Below are 20609 nucleotides of genomic sequence, written 5' to 3'. Positions count from 1 at the left end.
TTGGTTTTCTCTTCTTAGGAAAAAAATGGTTTTAAAAAAATGTGTTTCTAATTCTAAAATTTAGAAGCCTATTGACATTTGGCTAATGTTTACTGTACAGTATATTTAAAATTCTCATGATATTAAAATACTTAAATTAGGAAACTTCAGTAAATCCAACTCTGCTTAGTGACAACTAAGCTTTACAGTAGCATATACTTGAACATTTCAAGCATGTTGGTTTGCAGCGGTTTAGCATCCTTTTGTAGCAATCTAGCTCATCTCAGTCACATACAGATAATCACTGAAATATTGTAAATTTGCAGCCATGTTTTGCTATTTTCTGTTCTGTGGCAAGCTCTGCCATGTTATAATTACTCTGATAGCATAATACAGGGAATTGCAGACTTCTGCCAGATTTTGAAAGCACACATCCCTAAGATAGTTTATAATAAAAATTATAATGTAAATAAACCCCAGTCAGTCATTTGCTACAGGAATATAAATTTAAGGTGTTTTAAAATGGTGAGAAAATAAATCTTTATCACCTACAGGAACTTCTATTTCTGTGAGCTTCTTAATTAAGACTGGATTTTCTGTCTTGCTTGGTGGCTTGACATTTAGCATGCTACACTCCTACATTAGTGACTCAAGTTCATGGCTAATATTGAGGTCAGCTGCAGTAACACTTCAGCCTTAAAGGGAAAAAGAGCGCAGTGCCTCACAAGCAAACCCAGATGTCTATCTTATGTCTTGTAATCATACTGCAGAGCTCTTATATTGTTAATATGACTGGCTTTATTAAAAAAAGGAAATCTGCAAATGTTATTGTCAAAGTACATTAGCCAATTTTCCACTTAGATTCAGCTGTGACCTTAGGTTGCTCTGATCTCACTGGGATTTAGGGGTGACACCTGCAATCCACAGTTTATAGGTTTGCCTGTGTGACTCCAGCAACCTTTGATCCACCCAGCCAAAGTGCAGTATTACACCCAGGGAAAGGCTGTTGTCCCCAGAACTAAGGGACGGTGCTGTTATGGAACTGCTGCTGCCACACCACCAGGGTTCTAGAGCAAGAAATGGCAGTTTTGAATGACAGGAGCACAAAAAGCTTTACTGAAAAACTAGCCTTCTTACTTCTTACCTCCTTCCCCTATTTGTCAGGGTGCGAGGTCCAGCTATATTGAAAACATTATCAGCTGCTCAGCAGAAAAAATATTAAAATAATGGAAACTTCAAAACCCCTGTAAAACTATCATCTGCATTTTCATTCATGACCTTAAAATATGGCACAATATTCTGAAGACGTATTTTGTTTTATTTCACCCAGAGGCTCCAGTTCTGCCCTCGGGGGTTCTGTATGGACTAGTCTCATTGGTGTCAGCACAGATAGTGCCTAGACAACGATTTTGGAAATAAAGCCCAGTCGTGGCTGAGTCATCGCAAATTAAAGTTACTTCAGAACAGGGGGGATAGATCTTCAGCATTTGGAAAACCATCGGAGTGAATATCTAATTTTGTCTCTGTCCTTCGCTTCAGTCAGGGAAAAGCAGCTGAAGCTATTAAGTACTTGGGAGAGTTTCTGAAGGCTGCTGAGAATGCTCATCTAAGCCAAAGCCTGGTGGATGCATGTGTTTTACTTGGGAATGTTCACAATGAAAGAGTAAGTACTGGTTGTAGTAATGATGTCAAACAATTGAGTTTAATTCATGATAAAAATCTGGTTTTGCATATGAAATGACCCAGAAGGATTTGATCCCAGGTATTGCATCTTAACAGAGTTACCAAAGGATAAGATACTGTGTAACTAAACAAAATGTGCCTGAAGTTTTGGCGAAAGGTGAAAATTTCATATTGTATTTAACCCATAGGGTTTTATTCTAGAATGGATCAATAAAAACTCCAAATTCAGATCATGACTAACTCTCAGTGTTGTGAAAAATCTGCATCCAAATCACCATTGGGGACACATATGCCCATAATGAGCCATCAGTTAATGCAAATGAAATTTTATTGTACTATACATTGAAAATCATGCTTTTTTGAAATTAATGTATACTATATTGCATACTAATAAGCAGCTTTTAATCTTAGCTTGATTTCTTTTCTGCATTCTCTCAGTCAAATTTATGAAATGGATGCTAGCAGAAAACAGTTTGCCAAAGCTCTGTGTTGGTAGTGGAAGAGTTTTTTCTTCTGCATGCCTCCATCCAGCCTGATGGCTTTGATTTGGCCTATTTAAATCAATAGATAGGCAGCAACAGACAGTATTAAGCTAGAGATAACTAAAAAACTCCCTTTGTTGTAAGGTCTTTTGAAGTGCTTCTTTCTGACCCATGTGCCAGTGTCTGGGATGTTCCTCTGGAGTGGACCCTGAAAAGGCAGCAGTTCTGCTGGCTGCCTGTCTGGGTAGCAGTTTCTATACTTACTCTGTCCCTTACTGCTTCTAAAGATGTAGCACTTGGTTTTTAAAATCAGAAGGGTTAAAAATAGTACTGCAGAAGTGAAAGATTCGTGTTGAGGCCTTTAACACCTGGTGTAGAGCTGAAATGCTACACAAAAATATTTAGATAAAATAAGTAATAAAAAGAATTCATTCTGCAGGCTGGACAACATGGAAATTTCACTATGAATAAAATAAAAATAGAAATACCCTTTCAAAATCGCCCTTTCTATCTTCTGTTGCCTAGTTTTTTGTCAGAATTTCTTTTCTACATGTAGTATATTGAACAGGCTACATGCCCCTTTTCACTTACACTACTCCAAGTGCCTTTTTTTTTTTTCTGGATTCCTCTTACAGAGAACTCCCACTACCAAAGTTGCTGGCCTGTGTTTGTTTTAAAGTCTTTGAGAAATTGCTGAAGTAACTTTAAAATGGATCTGAAACCTAGAAGAAAGTAGGATGATGTGACGCTGTGCTTAATTATTCTACTCCAGATTTGAAAAATAATTATCTAAATACTGTTCACCTGCTTTTATATTTCACTGCTACTGCCACCATTGCTAATAATCAATTATATGAGAACTGATGTTTTAAGAATTAACCTCTTTTTGATTATTCCCTAAATTCTCTTTCTCATTTCAGAATTTGCTGCCTTGAACTGGGGTAGTGGTGTACAAGGGAAGAAATGTAGTGACTTAATCTAATTAACTTACATAAAATATGTAATTTAAACATATAAAAGAAAAATATCTTAAAGTTTTACAGTACCCTATTTCCTATACCATTTTTTCTGCAAGGTCAGCAATGTTTACCACAACTGAGTCTAAATTAACATTTCCCCTCTTGGATCACTGCCTGCTAGGCATCAGCTGTCATCACCAGCATTCTCTAAGTTAAGTCATTATTAGGGTATTTTTATTCAATTCTGTACTTCCCCCAGTGATACAATTCGCAGTAGTACTGTCCTTCTCATTGAATTAAAGATATCTCTATTTATATCCAGATCTATCCTTGGGGACCTTTAGTAAACCAAGGATATAACTTTTACTGTTCTTCCCAGAGTGACTTTGACCATGTTCACATTGCTCTGTCCATGCTGTTGCTGTGTTTTTACAGTTCCAGCATTTCACTATTCCATCTCACCATCACTGTATTTCTTTCATCCTGTACACTCAGTTCTTGCTTTCTAGTCATGATTGGTTTATGCATGTTTCCTGCTTCCTAAAATGCCTGCGTTTGTGTTATGTGCGCATATGAGGTCTAATTTCTCCCAATGTGTTAAGCAGGTTGCTTACTTAATACGCAAACTCTGATGGAGTTAGCATGACATGCTCTGTCATTTCCCATTTTGCTTTCCTCAAGTTTCTTAGTCTGATTTTCTGCATTTCTCTCACTAATTGCATCATTTAACCTATTATACTTCTCATGAGTATGTTAAGTAGATGTTTCTGGGTTTTCTGTATTATCCTACTACTTAGCGTCTTTTATCCATTGCTGTGTTTGCATAGACCTAATTCTGCTCTTTGGCATATATTTACTTTATCCAGTTTTATATATACTGCTTGTTTACATAGATTATCTACTCTAGCTTTCTCTCCACTGCATTCCTGATGCATCCTAATATTTTGTTTGAACTTACTAGGTATTAGAGCTGGTTTGCATTTAGGAGAAGCCACTGCAGAGCTGCCCGTGTTATTTCAAGACCACCTTCCTGAGCCTGAGTTAATCAGAACCCACTAAAAGTTACAAGTGGTTCAGACAGTATGAATTACCTCTAATTTTGTAAACAATCTATTTCATTTGCTATCACATACCCACTCAGGTAGTGTTATTAGGTCCCTTTGAAATACCTCAAAGCCTTATAAAAACCTTCCTTTTTTACATTTTTCAACAATCTTGGCAAAATAATCATCTGATTCTTAAATAATAATTAAATATTAGACAATACTGATACTAGAACATGAAGTTACTGCACACTGCCATGTATAATACTGACACAAAATGTACTACCTCTCAAGCCTGGATTACACTACCTACTTTTAATTAGAGTTGTAATTTATTTCCTCATCAATTCAATCTCTTTGTCTTTAGATCTTTTTCAAATCTTTTATTTATGCTCTCTTTAGGTCTGGTGGTGTTCTACTTTATAAATTAGAAACTTGCTCCTGCAACTCTTCTTTTGACTCCATCTCTGATGGTAACTCAAAGTAGCTTCACAGCTGTCCTGGTTTCAACTTCTTCTTAGTAGCTGGTGCAGTGCTGTGTTTTGGATTTGGTGTGTGAACAATGTTGATAGCACATTCATGGTTTTGGTTGTTGCTGGGTAATGTTTATACTAAGTCAAGAACTTTTCAGATTCTCAAGCCCTGCCAGCAAGAGGGCTGGAGGGGCACAAGAAACTGGGAGGGGACACAGCCAGGACAGCTGACCCAAACTAGCCAAAGGGATATTCCATACCATATGGTGTCATGCTGAGTGTATAAACTGGGGAAGGAGAAGAAAGGGGGGGACATCCAGCATTATGGCGTTTGTCTTCCCAAGTAACCATTACGCGTGACGGAGCCCTGCTTTCCTGGGAATGGATGAACATCTGCCCACTGTTGGAAAGTAGTAAATGAATTCCTCATTTTGCTTTGCTTGCATGCACAGCTTGCATAGATAAGAACATGATGCATGAGATAAGAACATAAGAAATTAAATTGTTCTTATCTCAACCCTTGAGTTTTACATTCCTTTCAGATTCTCCTCCCCATCCCTCTGAGAGAGGGGGAGTGAGCAGCAGCTGTGTGGGTGCTTGATTGTCGGCTGGGCTTAAACCATGACACTGGCAAAAAAGAAACATGCAAAAGATGAAAAAATATTCCAAGAAATATTTTAGCTTTTCAGCAGCATCCTTCAGCATATCATGATTTTCCATAGTGTTCTCTTTATTCCTCTTTGGTCAAGAAGTTGAGGAGTTTTCTTCCTGTATCTCACATAAAAACTAGTTCTTATACTTTTTAAAAATTCCTCTTAATGTATTATCTGCTGTAGTTTATCATAGAATGGTTTGGGTTGGAAGGGACCTTAAAGATCATCTAGTTGTTCCAACCCCCCTGCCATGGGGGCCACCACTAGACCAGGCTGCTCAAAGCCCCATCCAGCCTGGCCTTGAGCACTGCCAGGGATGGGGCACGCACAGCTGCTCTGGGCAGCCTGGGCCAGTGCCTCATCACACTCACTGTAAAGAATTTCTTTCCAATATCTATTGTAAATCTACCCTCTTTCAGTTTGAAGTTATTTCCCCTTGTCACAGAATCACAGAACAATCGGGGTTGGGTGGCACCTCTGGAGACCTCCCAGCCCAACCCCTGCCAAAGCAGGGTCACCCAGAGCGGGCTGCACGGGATCACGTCCAGGCGGGTTCTGAGTGTCTCCAGAGAAGGAGACCCCCCGGCCCCTCTGGGCAGCCTGCCCCAGTGCTCTGCCACCCTCACGGTGAAGAAGTTCTTCCTCACGTTCAGAGGGAGCTGCCTGTGCCTCAGCGTGTGCCCGTTGCCCCTCGCCCTGTCGCTGGGCACCGCTGAAAGAGCCTGGCCCCGTCCTCCTGCCGCTGGCCCTGAAGATGTCTGCAGCCATCGATCAGAGCCCTCTCAGCCCTCCCTTCCCCAGGCTGAGCAGCCGCGGGTGTCCCAGCCTGCCCTCCCCCGGGAGGTGCCCAGGCCCCTCACCCCCTGCGCAGCCCCCGCCGGGCCCTCCCCAGCAGCTCCCTGTCTCTGGAACTGGGGAGCCCAGCGCTGGGCACAGCACTCCCGGGGCGGCCTCCCCAGGGCCGAGCCGAGGGGCAGGATCCCCTCCCTGCGCCTGCTGGCCACGCTCCTCCTCACGCCCCCCAGGGCGCCACCGGCCTCCTGGGCCACCGGGGCTGGCTGCCGGCCCAGGGGCAGCTGCTGTGCCCCGGCACTGCCCGGCCCTTCCCCGCAGAGCTGCCTCCCCGCAGGCAGCCCCCAGCCCCTGCTGGTGCGTGGGGCTGTGCCCCCCCCGGGGCAGGGCCTGGCACCGGCCTCTGCTGGGCTCCATCAGGTCCCTCCTGCCCAGCTCTCCAGCCTGCCCAGCTCTCGCTGGATGGCAGCGCAGCCTCTGGGGCATCAGCCGCTCCTCCCGCCTTTGTACCAGCCACCAGCCTGCTGAGGGGACGCTCTGTGCCTTCGCCCAGGTCACCGGTGAATCAGCTGAACGGGACTGGGCCCGGCGCTGAGCCCTGGGCAGCACCGCTGGCCACAGGCCTCCAGCTGGGCTCTGCGCTGCTGGTCACAGCCCTCTGAGCTCCACTGTTCAGCCATTTCTCAATCCACCTCACTGTCTGCTCATCCAGCCCACACTGCCTGAGCTCACCTGCGCAGATGTTATGGGAGACAGTGGAAAAAGCCTTGCTGAGGTCAAGGTAGACAACATCCACCGCTCTCCCTTCATCTACCCAGCCAGTCATTCCATCATGGAAGTCTGTTAGTTTGGTCAGGCATGATTTCCCCTTGGTGAACCCATGTTGACTACTCCTATGACTACATATGCTTGTAAAAAGCCCCTCTCCAGCTTTCTTGTAGGCCCCCTTTAGGTACTGGCAGGCTGCTATAAGGTCTTCCTGGACCTCTTCTCCTGGCTAAACAACACCAATTCCCTGTCTGTCTTCATACTCCCTTTTTACTGGATTCATGAATGTTGGATTTCTGCATTCTGCAGGATAGAGAAATTACTTGGGTTTTCTATTTAGCAACAGTTGGCTTATATTTCTCCTACTGTTTCTGTTCTTGTGATTAGGAATATCCCCAGTCTTTGGTATACCCCTTCTTCCCCATAAATCTGTGGGGGGTTTATTTCTGTTCTTCTCCATGTTTTACAGCCATCATTTCATTGTCTTCTTTTTTCCATTTGTAAGATTGCTTTTATAAAATTTGGTATCACAATAGTAAATGAGGACTTTTTCTTCCATAGAGATGTTAAACTTATTGAAACAGTAGTGATAATTTCTAAATGGCCTGGCTGGAATCAGTATTGACACTTAGCATTGGTATACTTAGATTTGTATGTTCAAAATACTACACAAATAACCAAAAAAAAATTCAGTTCCTGAGAAAGATATGAGCAGTGATATCTGGATTTCAGAGGTTAGGAAACAGCTAGGGAGAGTGATTTGCGTAATACCATGCCATGAGTCATTCTGTTGGGCTGGCCTCTCAGCTGCAACATCTCTGAGGTGCCAGAGGAGCGGACTCTAATGTTGAGGTGAAACACAGGTGACTACACTTTTACAATTCTTTTCTTTTTTTTCCTCTTCTTTACTAGGGGAACTATAATGAAGCTTGTGAATATTTCAGTCAGGCTTTGGAGGCAGCAAAAACTTTAAATAATTTGCCCTTAGTGGATGAAGCAAAGATTTATTGTGGCATTGCGAAGGCTCATAAACTGATGGTGGCATTTAACAGCCACATAGAAGCAGAAGATCCCATCAGCCTCAAGTACCTGCTGGCATGGAAGGAGAACAGAAGTGACATGTGCACTGACCCTCTTACAGTCGGTAAGACATTGGTTATGAAACACATTAGTGCTGTATTGTCCTCAACAGTTAAGTCGTTTTTCTTGTAGAGTTTTATTAAATTATTTTCTAGGTTTAATCCTTGTACTGAATGGAGGTTGGATTTACTCCTTTCTGTGCTTATTTTAAAGACTAAATTAAATAGGTTAATGCAGGAGGGAGAAACAGATAGTATGTAGGAGGGGGAAACAGATAGTAGTATTTGCTATGGATGGTAACTTACATTTTTTAGTGTTTTTTTCCAAAACATCATAGTTATGGGCAAACAGTGATGTATTAGTTCATTCAAATATTATTTTCATCTTTAAATAAAATAAAAAATCCTCATTTCCCATCAGTTTTCCAAGTACATCCAAAACCAGGTTCTCTGTTCCTAAAAGTCATTTCTGCTTGATATAGTGGACATAGTTCTGAATTCAGAAAAACATGATGTTTTATTTTTGGCATCCTTATACCTGACATTGGAGGGGAATTTAAAAAAAGCAACTCTGTGATTTCTTCACTGTGTTTCCTTGTCTCAGATAAAAGTAGAGGAGAGCATTGTGTGGAGTAGACCTCTATTTCATGGATTAAATTTTCTTTACCTTTTTTTCCCCTGTGCTATATGTTAATACAAGACAAACTGAATTACACATTATCTCCAAGTATTGATAGTACTAAACTGTATCATGCTGGGGAAGGAAAAGTAGTAAATCTACTCTACCTTAAAACTTTCCTCTCTGCATTCCTGTGGAGAGTGTATATGTGAAATATAGCAGAAATAAATGACAGCTGGGGTAAAGTCATAATATGGAGCCTCAGAGTTACCAGGTCCAAGTTCCCTTAGTCATCATACTCTCAAAGTCAAAGAACTGCTTGTCTGCTGTCTTTTTGTGTATCTTTTCCTCATAGAATTGGAACACTTAATTATAACTTCAGTTGTGAATTGCATATATAAAATAAGTGGTTAATAGCCTGGTAATTGAAGATGTTAGTGGTTTAACAGGAGCCAGGATACCAGAGGCAACACTGGAAGCAACTAAGAATTGTGGAACAAAGACATTCGTTGGCAGGGTAGTTCTTTCTCAATGATAATGTGTTTCTTTTTTTCCATTACTATATATATTTATGATTTTTGCCTCAATAAGTGAATAACCAGCACACTCACAGATTTTGTTGTGTGGCAGCGTTAATTGGGTGCATGTCTCCTGCAAGGGATTGTAAGTTTCTAGACCTGTAGTGCAGATGCCAATAATTCTAACATAGATGGTCAAAGAAGAATCCAATGTCAAGCAATTTTATATGCATTTCATATCAGGATCATTAGCTGTAGCTGATGTAAGTAGAAGGCCAACAAAAATCAACAATGGCAACAGCGGCAACAGCAAAAAGCCAGGACCCTCAAAGAGATAGGGTGATCTTTCTATTTTCAATATGCATTTTACTTCTTGCACCTAAAGAGGTTTTCTGTTCAACTTTTATACATCACTTTCTCCAGCCAGTTGTGAAACTCATTTATATCCTGAAATGATATGTGCCCCTTTAAGCTCAAGCTTCATGCTCCTCTTTAACAGTACTTCAGGGATAAAAAGAGTATGATTAGAAAAGCCCTTTATGTCCTGGCAAGCATGATACCAGAAACAAGTTTTGCCTGCTGAGATTCTCTTCCTTCTGTATTTCTGCCTAGTTTACCCTCTGTTACTTTCGGTACTACAGTTTTCATTTTAGTTCCAGTTAACTCCAGGAACCCTGTGGCTACTGCATATTTAGCAGCTCTTCCAGTTCAATATCATTCTTCTCATTAGTGCTCCAAGCTTACTCTCATGATACCCAGATTACATCCAGGAAAACATAGTGTCACACTGTCAGCACAATCTGTAACATTCTTCATGTTTTGTGTGCCAAATCTCTCGTTAGTACTGGCATTACATTTTTAATATCTTTGTCTGGCAAAACATCACCTGGCACCAATTCAATATTAGGATTCACCGGCTTTTTTCAGGTACAGCCTTTATCCTACCTTCCGGGAGAATGTCTGTGCGTCCTATGATGAACTCATCACTTTGCAAGTTCCTGCTGTGATAATAGAACAGTATTTCTAGCTCTTTCAAACAGCTTAACGTCAATAATCTACTAGATTTTTTCTTCAGCCTTTTTGAGGATGAAACAGCTAAAGACAAGATACAATGGTAGCTCTTAATTCGCAAGGGAATGTCATGAAAGCAAGAGGAAGGTAGTAAGTTTTTATTTCTGACTGTTCTGACGGAATAATTTTTCTGTGACAAAAAAATGAAAGTAGTTTCTGTATACTTAGGCAAAAGAAATACTCAGGCTAGTGAAGGAACAATGGCATTTAAATTCAGGTACTGCCATATACCTTATGTCTTTCAACCAAGGCTTATTTTCTAAATCAATCATTTCAATAACCAGGCAGGAAGAACCATTAATTACTCAATTTAGCTCAACATTTATTAATAAAATAGATCTTTTGACCAAAGTTGCTGTGGACAAAAGGGATGGGATTGTCAGAAAACAGTGTTTATAAATGCAAAGGAGAATGTTTCTATCTGCTGTATTTGACTCGGTCACCTGACTTCACTTACAAGACAGTTATTTATGCCACTGTGAGATGTCACTGCAAGAACAAATATGTTTTCATTGATCTTTTTATGTTTAGTCAAACGTATAAAAAAAAAATTATCAGCAGAATCAGTAGACAAAAGTGCTTGCAACTCCAGGTTAAAGCCTAAAAAGGAACCCACAGCATGGCTAACACCATCTGATAAGAAAACATTTCACAGGTCTTGCTGTGACTTCACTTGTGACTTGCTGGCTTCTGGAAGGGAGAAGAATAAAGGTGTTGAAGGCAGGAAAATTTTGGATCAGATTTTGGATATTGATTACATGAAGTGCTGACCAGGTGTGTTATCTGTGAGTCTGGCAACTCTTTAACTCCAGGTCATTGCATCTGGTGGTGCTGTGCCTCAGCAAGAAACCTTGGGTGCTTGACATCATCTAACCACTTTTCAGAGTAGACTTAAAATGTGTTGTTTTCCTCACACTAAAAAATCTTCAGTTGTTTTCTTATGAAATGTTATGTGCTTTTGACCACAATTTAGATTTACATTTCTTGACTTCAGAGAACTTGGCAAAATTGACACATTTTACCATAGGTCTTCTGTATCTTTTTTGTTGTTTTTTTAATAATTTAATAATAGCTACAAATGCATCACAAATTACTGTCTTACCCATATCATTAATTGTGAAGTCTTACAATCAATGGAATTATCTTGTACTATCAACTTTAGTATGATCAGGACTATTTTGAGCATTCCACACCTGAGCAGTCTTCATCATGATTTAAAGCACATGCACCAGCTACAACTATAGCTTGGAAAATATAATCCGATCAGGTTTTGTTCTTACTCCCAAATAATGTAGTCCCTCAATATTCTTTCTCCAACTCCCTTTCACAGATGTATGGAATGGTACATTCCATAATGTGACTGTGTCCTTTTTGTTGTGTAAAAAGTTAAATTGTCATCCTACCAATTCACATTTTTAAAGCTCTTCAAGATGTTTTGTAGTCATTTTTTCTGTAAGAGATGTGGCTAGCATCAAGTTGTTAGTATGTTGAAGAATAGAGACTTTACCAGGTGCATTTTAGATTGAGTTTGTGTGTGACTTTGTCATTCTTTAGTAAAAGGATTATCCCAAAAGAATGGTAAAGCCAGAAGTGAGATATGAGATCAAAGGTTAAACTAAATAAATTCTGTTAACATTCCTTTACTGTAACTTGCCACAGCCAGTAATTTATGGACCATTTTGGTAACAGTGTCCAACAGTAGAACAGTCTGCTTCATAATGTGATAAACTGCTTTTTTACCATCTCTTCTTTCTGAAGTATACTAATTCCAGGAAAACTTCTAACATTACAAATCTTGTCTTTCCTCCATTAATAAATTATGTTAGTTACCTCAAATGCATGCTAAATAATACTGTTATGCCATGGCACTGTACCCAAAATGCTTGACTGTACTTTAGCAAATGAAAACCAATCTTTATCAGAAATGTGCATTATAAACTATAGTTTGTATTTACCCAGTAGATGTTCATTGGTAGTAGCAGATTTTTTGATCTGAGAACATTTAAGAGAAAGAAAAGACAGTGGACTGATGAAAACTACAAAAATAGCAAGTCTTTGTACCTTACGCAGATACACATCCATAAAACAGTTCTTACGAAGTCAGTGGGAAGGTAGAGGCTTGTGTTAGCAGGTTCCTTTCACTGCGTATTTCATATCTAAAGCTCTGGCATAGGTTTTGGTGTATCACGATACTGATGTGGGACTACCAGAATTGTGCCCGCGCATGCACTCCCTCGAAGCCACTGTTTGTGTGTCTGACTCGTTTATTAATTAGTAAGGTCTGTTCTGCAGTTAGCATGTACAGAAGGCAAATGTATAGGTGTGTGACCAAGTACACACTCCAAGGCTGTCCCTGTGCCAAAGGACTCACTTCTTAATAAGCATGTTTCAAAAGTAGCTCAAATGCTTCAGTGTCCCCTACTGAAATTCACAGGGTGGCTTCAGCGCATTTTTGTGGTGTTTATCAAATAGAATTTGCTTGCTTCTGGAAAAATACTCTGCTTAGAAATGCCAAAATACGTACGTTTAGGAAAATTATTAGCAAAAAGAAAAGAAGTTTAGAGGTGATCCTGTCACACTTTTTCCCTTAAAATTTTCTGAACTTTTTTCCCTTAAAATTTTCTGAACTTGTAGTGCTTCTTCTTGTTCACATCACCTAGCATTCATCAGTTGCTGAATTTTAGCTTGTCTTGCTTTTAATTTTAAAAAATCTCAGTCATTTTTTGTCCTGCTGTACCTTTGATATTAATGCAGAGTATCTTAACTAAATATTTAGAAACAGCATACAGATGTGGATGACAGGTACATTTCACAAAATCAGCTTATCTAGTTCATATATCTTACGTTACTTATTAACTGGGGGGATTTTTAAAGTATTTGATTATGTCTGCTTAGTGATATACTCTGGTATTTTTAGAAAGATAGAGTGATTATTGCTTGGACTACAGAAAGAATCAAATATGAAGAGAAGAACTAAGGGTGACAGGGAAGTATTTTGGCACGTTGTGATCAGCAGCCAGACACACCAGATTCTCAACAAAAAGTCTGAGAACACAGTTTAAATGTCCATGTCAGTTTTGCCATGAGTGCAGTAGCTTGTTCTGTTTTCTGCTGATGGTTGAACTTTATCTGAAAAAAACATGACAGGGGAGTGCTGATATTCAGTGTTGTTTTGCTTTGTGCAGATGCACTCTCCAGGTTTTTTTCCTGTGATTTCTTTTTATATACTGCCTTAAATAATTGGGAATTACTAGACAGGATGAGACGTAGGCCAGGTCTGTGGATTGGCAGTACCAAATTTGAGTGGAGGGTTCGTAGAATATTTTAATGTTTAACCACTGAATAATGTGTTAGGAGAATTTTTTGCATAGCCCTTGCCAAGAGTTGGCAGTTCTTGCATGTCTAAGTGGTGTTATAACTTCAAAAAGTTCACTATCATCCTGTCTAATGTGATCATGAGTCTTCTTGTCATCTATGGTTACATAAAAACATCTTAACCAGGGGAGAATTTGGATCTCATTTAGATTTTTTCTTCCATCTGATACTTTCTATGGAAACATCTAAATCTCGCTATGCATTTGCTTTAGACACATCCTGTGCTAAACATTGTTGGCATCCAGCTGTGTTTTCTCAAACAAGCTCTCTAGATCAGCAGAAAATGGTTCCCTAAATAAGGTGAATTGTTCTTTCTTGTGGAAAAAAACTGCTGGAAGTGGTGTTCGAACTACAGTATATTGTCAGACCCTTTAGTGTAGCTTTATGCACTGAACTAGTGTAGCTTTGTGCCCTGTACTATCAGTACTTGTACTGAAAGTGGAGTTCCTTACCAGTTTAAAAAGTAAAAATTCTCAGGACAATTCTGCAGGACACTTGACTTGCACAAAAGAAATCGAAGCACTTGCCTAACCACATTAGGTCACTTCTGGAGAAATCTTTAATTTGGAGGCATCTGGAAGTTTTAGGTTTGCCTGCAGTCTAGAGCACAAGAGGTGCATTGACAAAGAGAAGAGTCATAAAGCAGCACAGCTGGCAGCTGCTGTGCTCTGGCAGTCCCCTGATGGTTGCAGGGCCAAAGGAGGAATAACCAGTTGGCATACTTTGAAGTGGCCCCAGGACTTCTCCCCATGTGCCCATCATAGGCCCCTTTGCTGCATACACAAGCAGAGATGTCTCAGGTGGTTTTATGCTCTTGTTCTCAAAAGGCAAAATTGATCCTCAGAAAGAACCAAAGAGCAGACTTTTATGTTTTTGTTTAATATTGAGAAGGTTGTTATCATTTAGACTTCATAAAGAACCTTTTATTGGTGCTGTCTGCAAACATGCCAACTGAGAGAGATTGACCTCAGGCCAACATGAAACCAGTTCTCAGCTGCAAGCCCTTCCTTACCAAAAGCTCCCCAACAATCTCTGGACACAGAAAATCAAAGTCAAGACAAAGAAACTGTATTTAGTGCAAATTTTCTGTAACAGAACCCTTAGGTCATCTCAGGAGTCACAGTCAGCGTATCAAACACCTTCCTTCTCCTTGGTCTCCCCAGCCAGCTTTCTTTTCTGCATCTTTGAGGGTTTTTTTTCTGAGATGCCTTCCCTGTCTAGACATATCCTTTTATGTTCCTCTTATGTTTAAGTAACAAATTGCTGTTTTTATTAAGACTCTGTGGTCTAAAGATAGTCAAGATTTAAATTATTTACATTTAGAATGAGCCCATCTATTCTAAAAAGTGAAGTGTCATACTTCCACAATTAATGTATTTATGAAGCTGTATTTCTTTTGTCCAAAAATCCACCTCTCTTTTTATTCTTTTCTGTAATCATCAGGAATGGTCTGTGATTTTTTTTGAACGGTTTCTGAAACAGTTATTTTCTTTTTGTTTCTACACCTTCCCTGTCTTCTGTGCTCTACTCTTTTGTTTTCTTTCCAGTTCTTCACTTTTATATTGCAAATTTTTCTCTCTCCATTTTTCACCCCACATCTTCATTCACAAAACCGATTTTATGTATGTTTCCGGCAGTGTTTAAGAAGCGCAAGTCAGTTACTTCTATGCCCAGTAGCTAACATCTCAATCTGTACCTTATTAGGTATATCTTTTGTGCTTGTAGTAGAATCAATAGGAGGTTTTTTAAGAGTGATGTTTCAGGTTTTTCATACTGAGCATTTTGGTGTTGTTTTTCATGCTCTGTTTTCATTATGTTGTGATCAGAGAATACACTGGAAAGAATCACACTTCATATTGAGTATCTTGGTGTGTTGGTTAATAGAAAATTGTGAAGTATCAAAATAGCCTTTAAAGAGACCTTAATCACCTGTGTGAATGGATCGACTAAGTTTAAGTGTACAGCTAGGTGATTAATTAGCTTGAAGATCCAAATGCATTCTTCAGTAGATGACCATGCCCCCAGGCTCATCCACTTGTTTCTGCTCACTCAGTTAAGCATTCAATATTATCCGTAACACAGAATATTCCCATTTAAGGGCTCATACAAACCTGGCCACAGAGCCAAGTAATCATACAGTATTTTCCATAGTGTGTCATACACGTACATCCATTTGAACATGTAGCTACTATCCTATAATACTGGCATTCATAAGTATCTGATAGAGTAATCGATTAGGGAAGGCCAATTTGAAATTGTTCTGAATCAAAGGGGTTTTTGTATTTTTTCCATGGTTGCTACGGTTTTAATACAATTTGTTTTCCTAAAATTTCTGTCATATTTTTTTGATTGTTGACACGTAGCTGCTACAGATGTTAGTCAAACACAACGTGGCTGGTGTCAACTTCTGTGGAGAATTAATATTCTGCAGCAGTTTTTGAAACAGGATCTGCAAGTGCCCAGCACCTTTTGTATCTAAACCTTATGCTTATTCATATGCTAATGATAATATCTGTGAAAGCCGACATTCAAACCGTGTCTTTTTTGTGAACTTATATTTCATACTGTCTGATATTTACAGATCACATGAACATAGACATTGAGCTGATTGTGTCTGTCTACACATCTCAACTAGGCATGTAAGTGATAGTACAGTACTATGCGTTCAACTCATCACTGATATAAAATTGAACCTGAAAAATGGAGGATGAGTATGCCATATAGTAATCTTGCTCAGGTCATGTTGTGCACCAAAAGAATTTATGGAATAGGAACTCCAGATCATTCCCCAGTAGCTGGTGTCAAGGAAAATCAGAATGTTGTAGTTGGTAGGAACCAGGAGGGGAGAAGGATGCGTGCTGCACGGTGTTGGTAGTTCTGGACTATACATCAATTTCTTACCCTGGGTGCAGCACTTGCAGCTCTCTGTTTACCTTACGCTTCTGTTATCCTGGTGGAAAATGTCACTTCAGGGTGCTATGGAGCCCAGTCCTTTGACTCCAGAACCTTTCGATCTGCTGAACAACATCTTGAGTTGTGTAATTCCCTGAGCTTATCCTCACTGGTACATTTAGCTCAGTTTTAAGAATAATTTTAAAGCAAATCACATTTTATTTTGTTGATATTCATACAAATATGCACACTTACATTGCAGTAAGAAGAGAACTGAGATGAAACAATGATTTTAAGCGTTAGGAAATCAACTGATATATTGGAGGATGACTGGGTTTCTGTTCTTTATTCTGTATCTTGAAATACTGTTTACACAGGGAAAAGCAATACTTTAGTTACCATATTAAAACTGTTAGTAGTAACTGTGACAAGTTAGCTGTGATTACCAGGAAAAGATTGTTCAGGCTAATGACTTTGAAATTTGATTTAGATAAATTTAATTTGGTTTTAGTTCAAAATAAAATATTTCTTTCTCTCACATACTTTGATAAGTTTTTAATGATTGTACTGCAATTGTATTAGCTGTTTGGATGGTGGATGTGCATGTGGAGTATATGTACATATATACATACATACAGAGAGAGGAAAGTATTGCAAATATGCTAAAAATTGTGGACCAAATACTGCTTTTTGTTATGCCCATAAAATCTTGTTGATTTGAGGGAGGTGTTGCACAAGTGTAACTATGAGCAGAATTTGTCCCTTTTATTTGAGATGCATCATCAAAAGGTAGGTAGAGGTTCAGATAATTGGGGGAATTGCTAGGTATGATGTTCATGCTAGGGAACATAACCTAGATAAGAGGGAGGTTCCAATTGAAGGTATTCTAATAAATAATTTTAGTATATGATATTTTATATTTCTAAAGAGTGTCGCTTGAGTATTTGTGGTGAGAAGCACTGGAAAATATATAACTCACTAATCATAGTTGTGGCATGTTTAAGGAATGATCACACAACTAAAATCTGGAAGATGCAGAAAGAGTTCTAGTATGTCCGTAGGAAAATACGGGGTTAAAGTAGACTATATTTTAAGCAGTGTTCAGTTGACTTGCTGTGTGGGGAGAGACTGAGCAGTCCTGGCTAATGACTTGTAGGTACTGAATCCTCAGGTCTCTCAGGTGGTTTCACTCGACCAGTTTCAGCAGAATGATGAAAAGGCTGAGATAAAATAAACTGACAGTTGCTACTCATCGCAGGCAGCAAGCTGTACCCTGGCAGATGAGACCCTGGGAGCCCTCTTTTTTAAACAAAGGCTTTCACTGCAGTGAGCAATGAACTCCACACAAAAAAGGAAAAGGAGAGGGAGATTGGCAGCTGGTGACCGACAGGAGGAGGGAAGGGAGGGAAACAGAAACACAGCAATTGTTGGCTAATTAGAAGCCATTCCCACCTACTTAATACCAACCCATTAAGCAGAAAACACTTTTCATCTTACTCTAGCTGCTACACATGACATTATACTCCAATCAATACCCTCCCACTGGCTGCCCCACTGCCCACAAATGAATACATTGCAGTTCAAGAATGCAGTAATTGAGTTGGGGCAGTGAAAACTGCAGCTCACAGTCAAGATCTTTCTCTGAAGATCCTAATGTAGTGTTTGTGATGCTTGGATAAAGAAATCAAATCCCTATATTGACAGCTGTCAACAACTGGCAAATGGATGAAGTCAGCAATGAATCCATTTTAACCTTTGATGGAAGAGACAATAAGTATTCATTTTCAGTGTATTTTTTCATGTTTGAGTAAGAGATCTAGGGGTTTTGCACCCAGATGTTTAGATTTTCCAGGGCATTTTGAACTCTGATGCTTGGTTATACCCATGTAATATGTATATTCACATCATTATATGCACGCAACAATATATCTCTGTATCAATCAGTACATCTCACAAGCTTCCTTATTTTCTGGAAGGTTTTGAGGTAGCCCAAACCTTTTAAAAGCATTTACAGCTGCTTGCAATTTTTTTTTTTTTTTTTAGTTTTGTGGACAACATATACTCGGGCTATTTTTTTAATGTCATTTTAAGTCCTACTGTGATTTTTAGGGTTACCTTAAGATGTACAGCTTGGTCCACAACAGTATGTTGCACAGCAGATCCAGGATCTTACATTTCAATCATTAGGATCTTACATTTAAGGTTTACATTTAGATTCTTGCAACATTTTTTTTTCAGATTAAATCCCTTGTTCCCTGAGCCATCTGGAGTTGGTAATACTATGCACAATCTGCAGCATAAAGTAATAGTGTGCAGACTGCAGTGTAATTCCTTCTTCATGCCAGTTTTGTCACCACAGAATCAAAACAGCAGGACACTGTTACTGTCCTTCCTTAGTTAGACTGAAGATGACATCAGTGTAAGCGTTTTGGAAGTGCTGGAAGGAGGTTCCAATGCAACACATGACATCTCTCCATCCCTTTCAATTCCAAAGTGAATTGGATATCAATTCAGGAGCTTTTCAAGCCAAATTACAACAAACTGCTACTTCTTTGCCTCTTTCCAGTTGTATTATAATATTTTAAGCTGATTAACATGATTATTATTAATTTTCACTCAATTCATTTATTTCTCAATATTGTAAAGCACCTTTCAGCCACCCTTTTTGTGCCTGTCCCTGGGTTTCTTTTGGTACGTGTTAATGACAATCTTAGAAAAAGATTTGTCCTCAATACAGTCTGTAAAGAGGAAAGAGTCTTCTGATGGAGAATGCTGAAATTTTTACCACTTGTGAAGATGCAAGTACCCAGGACACAGGAGTTGGATATCATAAGGCTTGGAGACAGGGGTTTAATTTACTTAAAGATACTTGGATAGGACAATCAAAGCTACACTCAGATTCCATGTAGATACAATCTGCTTTTTACAATAATCTGGTTCTAACATTTGTTTCTGTAAACTATGGGACTTTGATTCATTTAAACACAGAGGTGTACAAGTTCAGTCTTACTTTGACTAGATGCCAATTAGAAGGATCAGAGGCAGGCTAGGGAAAATGTGAAGAGCAGTTGGCAGTCTTTCTGTTTCTCAGTGCCAAAGCCTGTGGGGTTAATTTGAAGATAACCAAATCACCTTGGCAGCATCATCTCTGGTCTTTTCCAGAACTGTGGAATTTAATGAGCCAGGACAATAAACATAGGATCACAGAAAAATAGTAATGGAAGGGACTAAGAAGTCCTCTTCTCCAGCCCCAGTGTAGGAGCAACTGTATTTATGTCATTTCTAAGAGAAGTTTGCCTTGCCTGTTCTTAAAAAACATCTGGCACTGAACCTTCCACAGCATATGTAGACAATCTGTTCTAAGGGGTAAAATGATGCAGGAAAATTTAAAAATCAGAAAGTTTTTCCTTCACGTCTAAAGTTGTCTGTAATTCAAATTCTCTATCTATTCTATCAATGAGGACTTCAGATTCATTCCTTCCGTTTTTGCAGTAACCTTGGAGAAAGAAATTATCTGACATTATCTGACAAATTATCTGCTGGGGTTTAAAATAAAATTTTATAGTGATTTCTGAAAAGGGCAGTTACAAGGATTGCTTAGTCTAAGTATTGATTAGATATGACAGAACGTAGTTCCTTCTTATGAGCATGACTGATGGAAGGAGGTAGAAAGATGATGCAAGGATCCTATTTCCATTTTACGTTCCAGTTATATTGTCCAGTAGGACTAGTCCATATCACCCCACAGTAGACTGGTACTCACTCCAAAAAGGCAAGAAGAACAAGGGCTTCACCAGCAAGAAATAGACCAATGCAGACAGAAGGGTTGCTGCTTTTTCTTAAATGGTATGTCTAAGTGCTGTGAAGCTTTGTTATTCAAAGTCTCTTACATAATTCAGCACTGTTCTCCTTACACGTTTTAAAGCAGGAAAGCAGCTAGATTTCTGAATTCATCTTAATTGAGTTAAGCCACTCATTCTTCAAATCTTACTAGAGATGCAACTGAACGCAAATGAAATGCTTTAGATCCTTTATGATTGAGAATGCCTCTTCTAGAAACTCAGATGTGGGATCTGAACGGTCTCTTTATCCATTCTAGACTGTATGTTTTGCTACTTCAAAAAACAGACTGATTTTTCTCCAGGTTCAGAGTTCAGTAATTGAATCCATATCCTCAGATAAATAAAATCACAGTACTGCTGTGTGCCTTCACAACTCTCTGT

The 20609-nt window shown here is 39.2% G+C and overlaps 1 protein-coding gene across 1 annotated transcript in view; it reads left to right on the top strand.

Annotated features, from left to right (window-relative positions):
• Positions 1-20609, top strand: part of TTC29 (tetratricopeptide repeat domain 29) — a 213863-nt gene that overhangs the window by 153670 nt on the left and 39584 nt on the right. The window contains exons 10-11 of the mRNA XM_027807747.2: positions 1519-1642; positions 7745-7976. Coding sequence (XP_027663548.1) covers positions 1519-1642; positions 7745-7976 — 356 coding nt within the window. The remainder of the gene's footprint in view (positions 1-1518; positions 1643-7744; positions 7977-20609) is intronic.

This window comes from Falco cherrug, chromosome 1 (assembly GCF_023634085.1).
Source record: "Falco cherrug isolate bFalChe1 chromosome 1, bFalChe1.pri, whole genome shotgun sequence".
NCBI classification, from domain to species: domain Eukaryota; kingdom Metazoa; phylum Chordata; class Aves; order Falconiformes; family Falconidae; genus Falco; species Falco cherrug.
Note: the sequence above shows the minus strand (reverse complement) of the source record. Positions and strands in the feature narration are given on the sequence as shown.